Source organism: Fistularia commersonii, chromosome 6, assembly GCF_037954325.1.
Source record: "Fistularia commersonii isolate RoL2024-O1a breed Wild chromosome 6, RoL_Fcom_v1.0, whole genome shotgun sequence".
Taxonomy (NCBI): Eukaryota; Metazoa; Chordata; class Actinopteri; order Syngnathiformes; family Fistulariidae; genus Fistularia; species Fistularia commersonii.
In genome coordinates this window covers 735001-744754 of record NC_141289.1, presented here as the reverse complement: position 1 = coordinate 744754, position 9754 = coordinate 735001, and the positions used below count along the sequence as shown (strand labels likewise).

Sequence of the window (9754 nt, the reverse complement as noted above, 5' to 3'; positions counted from 1 at the left end):
GTAACCCCCTCATTTGGTCGTGTTTTTTCTTTTGGTTTATTTTTGTCACCAATTTTATTTTGTATTTTTGGCACTTTTCATCTCCAAACAGAGGCAACCTGTCAATCACAGATAAGCCCCGCCCCCCCAAAGTAGCTCAATGAATTTAATTTAGTTTTTCCGACGTTCGAGAAATAGCATCGGGGCTAAATTCACAGCAGCAGAATAATTAAAGAAAAATAAAACATTAACCCCCCATTAGACTTGGACTGACCCACCCGAACCCCATATAAATATTCTCCATCGAAGTACTGAAGGTGACAGTATCGTGTCACAAATACTCAAAAAAAAGCATATGTATATATATATTTCCATATATATATATCTTTTTGCTTGTTTCTTTAAATTCTCATATAAAACATCAGGATACAATTTGTATCAACGTGGAGCGGCAGCCAGGAAATGACATCATCGCCGTGGAAGTATGACGCCTGTCAATCAATGACCAGGCGTGAAGGACGTCGTCTTCACGACCGCACGTTTAGCACGTTAGCACGTTAGCACCGTCTCTCCAGTGAAGGCGAGGTGCTTTCAGTCATACGGGCGTTTTTTTGTTTTTTTTTTTGTTTTTTTGTTCAACACTGTCGGACGAACGAGGGCATCGGTGGTTACGTTGCCATGACGATGTTTTTTGGTTCATGGAAAAATAGGATTTAAAAAAACAACAAAAAAACTCTTTTTTTTTTTACCCTTTAAGAGTTCCATTTTAAATAAAAGTACCCCCTTCAAGCCTACCTTCACATGCTAACTAGCATGTAGCTTTTAAGGAGAAAGGTGGGCCAAAAAAGAAAACATTGGCACCAGAAGCCCCGCCCACTTTTGGGACCTCACGCTACTAAATCTTCAGATCTGGATCCTTCTCAGGAACCTTCCTCCCCCCGTCTGATTGCCCAGAAGAACGAAAAAAAACGTTTAAAAAAGAACCAAAACAAATAAGACGACACATAATCCCCCCCCCCCCCAAAAAGTGCAGAAACGTAATAAAAATTTCCCAAAAAAAAAAAAAAAATGTAAATAAATAAATAGATAAATAGATCCACCTGATGCTAAGTGCTGCTCCAGCCTGTTCTGAGACAATCATGGCGCCGGGTCGGGACGGGGTTTAAGCTCCGCCCACCCGTCACACGCCGCCGTGTGTTTTCTCCATGAGGATGGCGGCGGCGAGCTCCTGGGCGTCGCTGAGGTGGGGGATCCGGCTCATCACCCGCCTCACCAGGTCCGCGGGGAAGATCCCGCACAGGCTGACGAAGGCCCGTTCCCGGGGGGACCTCCCCCTCGGAAGGGGGGACCAGGACTCGGCGTGGAGCTCCGGGAGGCTCCGGTAAGCTAGCGGGTTGTAGCCCGGCCCCCCCCACGTAGGCCAGCGCCCCAGCGCCGGGAGGCTCCTCCTGGACGGGAGCGGCGAGTTGTTGTAGACCCCGGAGTCCGAGAGCGGGTCCTCCGGCCACAAGGGGGCGCCGTGGCGAGGAGCGAGGCGGGACGGGCCGAAGGGGCGGAGAGGCTCCTCTGGGTGGACGTAGGAGACCGCAAGAGGAGGGTGGAGGTGGTGATGGAGGCACCGGGGTCCGTCTTCAGGGGCGTCTGGGGAGAAGGTGTCCGAACAGACGCTGCCGTCGCTGCTGCCGTCCGACGCCGCCGGGAAGAAGAACTCTGGCGGGTTCAAGGCGGAGCGGACCCTCGGCACCGGGGACTGCACCGCGCTCCGCGAGGGCCCGCAGGTCCAGGGGGGGTCACGCTGGTCCGGGATCCCGGAGGACGGGGGGCCTCCGGGCGCGGGAGGTCCGTGGAGGGTCCTCCACGGTTCCCCTCGAGGCTGAACCTGGACCTCCGGGGTGTCGCCGCAGGAGTTCCAAGGACTCGGCAGCTTCCGCGAGGCCTCGGGCCGCCCGGCGCCGCCTCCGCCCCTGGACACCGGGACGTCCTCCGGCTGCACCCTGGAAACGGCGGAGGACATTTTGGCCCGAAGCTCGTCGGCCACCGAGCGCTGGGGTTGGTTCCCCCTCTCGGGGTGGTAGAACTTGCACTTGTGCCCGTAAGTGCACTTCTTCCCTAAAATAAAAACCAAAAAATTCAAACAGTGAAACCCCACGCCGGTGCAGGGGGACTCTTGAGGCGTGGCCTTACCGTAGGGACAAGGCTGCCTCCGGTGTTCTGGAAAGACGGGCCTCTTCCGCAGGAAGTTCTCCAGACTCGGTCCGTGGCGCCCGAGAGGATCGTCGGGCGGCATGAACCTGAACCACGACGACACGTTAATACTCGCGTCGTAGGCGCCTTATTTCCACGGTATTACACATTAGTACCGCGCCTTGACACACGAGTATGCCTTATTACACAAGTACACAACATTTGTACTACTACACTGTTATTACTATTCTTTTTGCGCTCTTATCTCCAGTCCTACTTGTCATTGACGAAGGAGTACATCAGCAGCCGCTCGTCGATGAACCTCTTCCACTCCGGCTTCTCGTTGGCCAGGTCGCGGTAGTTGTCGTTGGAGACGATGACGCCGTCCGACTCGTACGCCAGCTTGACGATGAAACGGTCGTCGTAGCAGACGACGCGTCGCCCCTGCACCCGGCGGGACGGCGTGAACACCAGGATCTTCTCCTTCTCCAGACGCCGAAGGATCTCCTGGTCTGGTTGGGAACGGGGACAGGAAGGACGACCATAAAAGGGCGTGAACGGGGACGTCCCTCCACGGACGTTAGGAAGTCCAGTGATAGTCACCCGAGATGAGGGCGTCGGGTCGCGACTGCTCCTTCCTCCAGGCCGGCACGAACACGGTGACGTCGCGGTGGCCGCGCTCCAAGAACCAATCGACGGCCAGCTGGATGCCCTGACAGGAGAACACTTCTTTGTTGCCATGACTACAAGAGCGAGGAGAGAGGCGAGGTAGAACCCGTATCAGACGTCACCGGACCAGTAGGACTTCAACTGTGCAGGTCTTGCGATATTATTATCGGTTATTACTATGTTATTACACAGTTTCATGGTTGTTACTATGTTATTACATGGGTGCTCATGCGTTGAAGGTACTTGTATGAGCACATGACCATCATATATGTACATATATATAATCTCCCATGAATACTATACAAGTACACAAAATACTCACACACAATACTCTGCTTTCACAGTTGCACTGGAGTACTCGACATGCATTTTGATGAAGTCACAGGTAGTACACGAGTACCTCTTATTACTGCATACTACCTGACAACCATGGTCATTACCACAGTATTACTCTAGAAGTATGTTTAATTACTGCATTATTGTTGTGGAAGTTTGTGTCGGTACTTTATTATTGCAGTAGCGATAGAATAGATATTACATAATTACACTAGAGTCAGTACAATGGATACATTACTACGGTACTAAGTATGTAAGTACTACATTACTACAGTATACGTCAGTGTAACGTCTACTTTATGACTTTAGAAATATGTGTAATTACTGCAGTGTTACGTGACAAGTCGGCGCAGTTACCGCGTCCCGCCAGTAGGGGGCGCTCCTCTGTCCTCCATTGCATCTGTTGCCGGTTGACCTTTGACCTCACCTCATGGCCACGTTGCTGCCGTCGACCACGACGGGCCTCAGGTTCTCCTTCTCGTCCCTCAGCAGGCGGCAGGAGTCCAGGGAGGACGAGGAAGAAGGGGACACTGGACAGTGAGGTCCAGATCCGGGTCCAGCACCGGGTCCAGGTCCGGGTCCACCTCCAGGTCCAGCTCCTCGGTGCGTCCCCGCCTCCGTCCTGGTCCCCAGTTTGACCAGTTCTCCCAGGACGTCGTTGATGAGGGCGTCCGGGCCCAGCTTCCCGAGCACCAGCAGCACCAGCTCCTCCGAGTAGCCTAGCTTCAGGGCGAACTCCATCTTGGCGCGGCGGTCGGCGGCCGGAGGAGGCGGAGCCTCGTCCCCGGGCGCTCGTCCGGGACCGACGGGCGCCAGGCGCTCGTCCTCGCTGTCGGAGACGGCGCTCTCCTCCGAGAAGTTCCAGCTGCCGGTGCTGCTGCGGCTGGACCTCCCGCCGCAGTCATGGCCGAGGCCGACTTCGCCCCGATCCGCCGCCGCCGCCGCCGCCCCCTTGGTGCCGCCGCCGCCGCCGCTCACGTCCGCCTGCCGCTCGGCGGCGTCCACGTGCAGGTAGTCCAGATCCAGCCCCGGGCTGAGGACGTGGCCGGTCCCATCCTCCAGATGGTCCCTCAGGCCCATGAAGCCTCCTCAGACATCCGGCTCGGCGCCCGCCGAGGCCTCCGGCCGAGCCCTGGGAGGGAGGCTTGAAGGACAAGCACGGGGGAGAAGGTCAGGACCTTCGGAGAAGAGGGAGGTCCACCTTCTTCCAACCCTGAGACCGGGGCCTGGGAGGGAGGACCAGGAGGCCCCTCCAGGACCCGGACCCACTGGTCCAGAAGCTCCGCTGCACGGTTGTCCCAGAAGCACTTATTACTGACTTATTACTGACTTACAACTGACTTATTACGGATGAATTACTGAATTACTTCCGACTTATTACTGCTTCAAACTGGGTTATTACTGGTTTATTATTGGCATGTTACTGCTAATTATTGACTAATTACTGACATTTTTCTAATAACTAAGAAGTGTTTACTAATGGCTTATTTTCTGGTTTATTACTGACATATAATGGACTTATATGTGACTTTTTAGTGACTTATTCCTTCCACTATCTTATTTGCTTATTGCTAGCATTTTGGTGTGTATTACTGCTTATATATGACTTATTACTTACTTACAACTGACTTATTGATGACTTATTCCTAACTTATTACTCCCTTACCAGTGACTTATTACAGGCTTATAACTGACTTATTGATGACTTATCACTGACTTATTACTCACTCATCAGTGACTTATCACAGGATTATAACTGACTTAAGTGATGTATTACTGGCTTAAAACTGACTCATTACTGACTTACTACTGACATATTACTGCAAATTGCTGTTTATTAATTGACGAATAATGGCTTATTACTGACTTACAACTGTTGACTACTGGCTAATTACTAGCTTATTACCCCGTTTTGAAGAAGGCCGCTGACGGACTAGCGATAAAGCTAACGCTGTCAGGGGAAAGCTGGTCGTCATGGAGACCAAAAGAAGGAGAGGTTCTATGCAACATTAGCAACTAATTGGTATAGCGCCCCCTACTGGACAAACAAATGAACTACAGGTCCAAATCAGCTGCCTGTTCTACGATACAACCATTCACACGGAACCATGAAATAACAAAAAATATAAAATAAAATAAAAAAAGATGTACATAATGACTGATTGTTTCCTCGTCTGTTATTTTTAATCCTAATCTTTAAAACCTCTGGAAGGCAATGTATCATCACCTGTAGGTGGTCAATATGGCGACGGTGCGTTCAAGTCCCGTCGGAAATTTCAACATTCAGCCAACATTCGTTTTATTCTGGGATTAATGAGACGCGTGTGTGCACAAAACACAGATGTGTGTACACGGAATCTCATTATACCGTGAGTTGAAGATAACCGGTCATCAGAAGATCGATAGATCACCGATCAGCGGTCATCGATCACCGATCAGCAGGTGAGTTGTGGAATGTCCCATTTTCCTGCTACCGGTGGCCCAGGTAGAAGCAAAATGGCTTCGCCCGCTGCGGGAGTTCAATGTCTCGGAAGGATCGGGCACTCAACCTCCCCCTGAAGGAATCTGATAAATATGTTCCGGAAACAGCGCACAGAAGACGGTCTCTTCACCGGTTGGATTAAACCCTAGGTTTTCTTTCAATTCTAGTTCGAGTTGCCGCCATCACGCTAGCTTGCCTCACTTTGTTGCTAATCAGCACGTTAGCTAGTGCGGCTGTACACTTTCATTGTGCGGTAACTGACGCTAGCTAGCGACGGTGCTAGTTAGCCGCTAGGTGACGCTAGCTAACGACAGTACTAACGAGTTAGCGACAGCGCTAATTAGCCGCTAGGTGACGCTAGCTAACGACAGCGCTAACGAGTTAGCGACCGCGCTAATTAGCCGCTAGGTGACGCAAGCTAACGACAGCGCTAACGAGTTGGCGACAGCGCTAATTAGCCGCTAGGTGACGCTAGCCGGGCTGAGGCTGCTGTCGGTGTGCCGGAAAATAGCGGTGAGGAACGGCATGGTTTGTGACTATAACGCTGTGAAGACCGTGGATGTCATTTTTATTTGCTACTTAAATGGACTTCCTGTCGTTTTTTTACGAATTTTACTGGATTTTATTCAAGCCAAGGAGGAGCTGGCAGGTGAAAACGTCCTGGGTGAGTCCGTTCAAAATGGCGGATAGTTGTTATTGACTGACTTTCCTGTATTAGCATGTATTTGCTACTCCTTGTAGTTATGGTGACCAAACATTAACGTGTGTGTGTGTGTGTGTGTGTGTGTGTTTATCTATCACTGATCCATTATATCACTCAAAATTTTTTCTGCTGGCCTGCTTAGATTCCTTTACTGATCTCTCTGCTTTAATTTAAGCTAATGGGTTTCCCACTAACTGTGTGTGTGTGTGTGTGTGTGTGTGTGTGTGTGTGTGTGTGTGTGTGTGAGTGTGTGTTCATGTGAACTGGTAACATCTTGCAAAATGCTAAGCAATGTGTGTTTTTGTAAAATCTAACAAGTTAAGAGACACCGTACACAGCGCTCTGCATTGTGATTGATAGTCCTTTCTGTGTATTTGACCAGGCTATGTGTTACATGCTCCCGGTTGGTTGTTTTGAAGTGTGTGTGTGTTTGGAAATGTGTTTTGACCTTTGACCTGGCACTGAGTCTCCTTCTGAGGCCAAACGACAAAACATAAAAAGCTGTTTTGGTTTGTTGTTTTGCTGTCGAGGAGGGGAGTCAGACCAGGAAGTGTCAAGTTTGACCAAAAACAAATGTAAATATAGCTTTTAAAATTATCTGGCTTTTGGAGTTTAAACTTTTATATTTCATAATGTTCAAGGATTAAGTACCGGAAAGCAGGGGCCTCTTAATGCCTGGGTACCCCCCTCCCCCCGACACACACACACACACACACACACAGCTTGTCATCCTGAATGCCACAAGAGAGCTGGAATAATTTAGTCCATCATCAACAAAAGAGACGCAAATGAAAATTTGTGTGTGTGTGTGCTTGCATTGTGAGGGTTGTGTGTGTGTGTGTGTGTGTGTGTGTGTGTGTGTGTGTGTGTGTGTGTGTGTGTGTGTGTGTGTGTTCGCTGGGGGTTGGGGTTGGGGGTGTGTGTGTCTGGTTTGCCGTCCTTCAACAATGCAGCTGCCACCCAATCTGTCCCTGTGTGACGGGAGCATTGTTTGTGTCGGCCGGGGCGGCGTGCACAGACGGAGGCTGGGGATCTTCAAACCCGCTCACCCCGACCAGAACACACACACACACACACACACACATCTGAAACATGCTAATGCACCCGCCTCAGGCGCAGGTTTCCAGGCTGGGACGAGTCAGCAGAAATGCGACGGTGGTGACGCAGCGAGTGGAAGCGCCGAGTCACAGCGGCCCTGAACTCTTGGTGGCTTCCGACCCCCACGATCTGCAGACGCCGGATTATCTTCATCTTAATCTGAGCAGAACAGCTCGGAAAATCTGTCATTTCAGGCTTTATGTGTTACCGAAGAATCAGTAAAAACAGTGCAATCCAAGGTTCCCTCCAGCATCAAATACACTCAGTCGTCTAGATTATGAGATTATTTTGGTAAAAAACTCCCTGTTTTCCCCTCATTTTGGATTTCATGTTAATATCCCGGTCTGTGGTCCTCCTGCCTGTCCACCCTTGCCAGATAGTGATCCCGTTATTTTCAGCGCATCATCAGTCTCTACCAAATAGTGATCCGGCCATTTTTCGAACCCCCAAATCAATTAAAATTTGATTGTAATTAGACGGATGTCCTGAGTCTGAGACAAGAGTGGAGGTGTTTCAGGTGTGATTGTAGAAATATTGTGTGTGTGTGTGTGTGTGTGTGTGTGTGTGTGTGTGTGTGTGTGTGTGTGTGTGTGTGTGTGTGGCCGAGTGCCTCCACAGTGAGCAGATGCTCCAGCCTCCGCCCGGCCGCCCCGCCGGGCCCCGGGGTATCTGGACCGTCCGGGGTGAGCTCCCCTGGGGGGGGCGAGGGGGGGGACCCCTGAGGCCGGACCCCGACCCCCCAAATCCCACCCCTCCCTCGGGGACACCGGCTGAGACCGACACTGATCCAGTCTGCTGCGACCGGCTGGGGGCCGGGGAGGGACAAAGGTTGCATTGGAAGAAGAAGGTGGGGGAGTGTGTGTGTGTGTGTGTGTGTGTGTGTGTGTGTGTGTGTGTGTGTGTGTGTGTGTGTGTGTGTGTGTGTGTTGTGGGGGATAACAGATGCCTACTGAAGCCACAAGGGACGTCCCTGAAAGCATCCTTCTCCCCTGCCGGTCCTGCTGCAACTGGTGGTGATCAGAGTGTCTCATGACCTTTTCTTCTTCTCGCATCGCTTTCATCCGACGCTCACGTCTGGGTCTGCTTTAGTTCCTCACACACACACACACACACTCACTCTGTCACACACACACTCCGTCACACACTCCGATCAACTTAATCTCGAGATGTGAACCGGATTAAATAATCTGACCCCGTCCGAAGACGTCTTCTTAGGTTCCTCCTCACTCTGAGGTTCCACCTGAGGACTTCCCTCTCGAGGTCCAGGAGAAGCCGAGGTTCCCCCGGTTCTGGAAACCCTCATGCCGTCCCGTCCCGCAGAAGCGCCTCCGGGACGTGACAGGAGGAGAAGAAGAAGAAGAGAAAACTTACCCTCCAAAAGCTCCAGGAGGAAGAGCAGAGAAGGCCAGGAGTTCCACAGCTTCTCCCCTCAAACCCAGCGGGTCTCCAGACTTCTCGGGGAGCTCCTCGTTCCGACGCAGACCCTCCTCCAAAGCCAAAAGTAAAGATCTGGGTATCCACCGGAGGACCGCGGACGCAGAAGCTTCCAGAGGAGCAGAAGTTCCTGGTTTGGGGTTCAAGCCGGGTTCCTTCAGCTGGTCCTGAGGAGCAAGTCCTGATGCCTCCACCTCAGCTGTGTGACTGAAGACAGATGGAGTGGAAGACCTGACCATCCCCTTCACACCCTGCTCATCCACCAATACCAGCGCAGCACTTTCACCCCCACCACACACACACACACACACACACACACACACACACACACACACACACGTTTCACTCCCCTGTCCTCAGCCAGACCTCTTGAACACAGACCGGTCACCAACCTCTCCACCTATTAGGAAAGGGACAGTAAAGTAAGCTGGGATAATCCCACCCCCTCCACACACACACACACACACACACACACACACACACACACACACACACACACACCACCAGCCTGCCTGCCGGCGTGAGCTACGAAGGCACGAGTTGACAATAGCAGGGAGGGGAACACAAAGGAAGGCCCTCAGCAGGCAGCTGCACACACACACACACACACACACACACACACACACACACACACACACACACACACACACACACACACACACACTAATACAGATATATGGGAGAAAAAGAGCAAATGACACAAAACACACACACACACACACCAGGAATAAGCCCTGTGGAACACCTGGCCTGCAACAAGAGGAGGGGGTTCTTCTGTCCAGACCAGGTTCTGAAGGAACATCTGGGTGCAGAAACAAAGATCAACCCTGCAGTTACTATCTTGCACCCCAGAAGGGAGGAGGGTTTCC

General features: G+C 51.6%; 1 protein-coding gene across 1 annotated transcript; it reads right to left on the bottom strand.

The window, feature by feature from the left end:
- Window positions 1-1159: 1159 nt before the first annotated feature.
- On the bottom strand, window positions 1160-9035 carry LOC147233104 (putative ribonuclease ZC3H12C). The gene is made up of 6 exons (XM_086148065.1): window positions 8823-9035; window positions 3596-4312; window positions 2767-2906; window positions 2441-2675; window positions 2164-2270; window positions 1160-2088 (listed from the first exon to the last, which is right to left on the bottom strand). Exons 2-6 carry the CDS (start codon window positions 4246-4248, stop codon window positions 1160-1162), a joined length of 2064 nt encoding a protein of 687 aa, XP_086004191.1. The 5' UTR covers window positions 4249-4312; window positions 8823-9035.
- Between the last annotated feature and the right edge of the window lie 719 nt (window positions 9036-9754).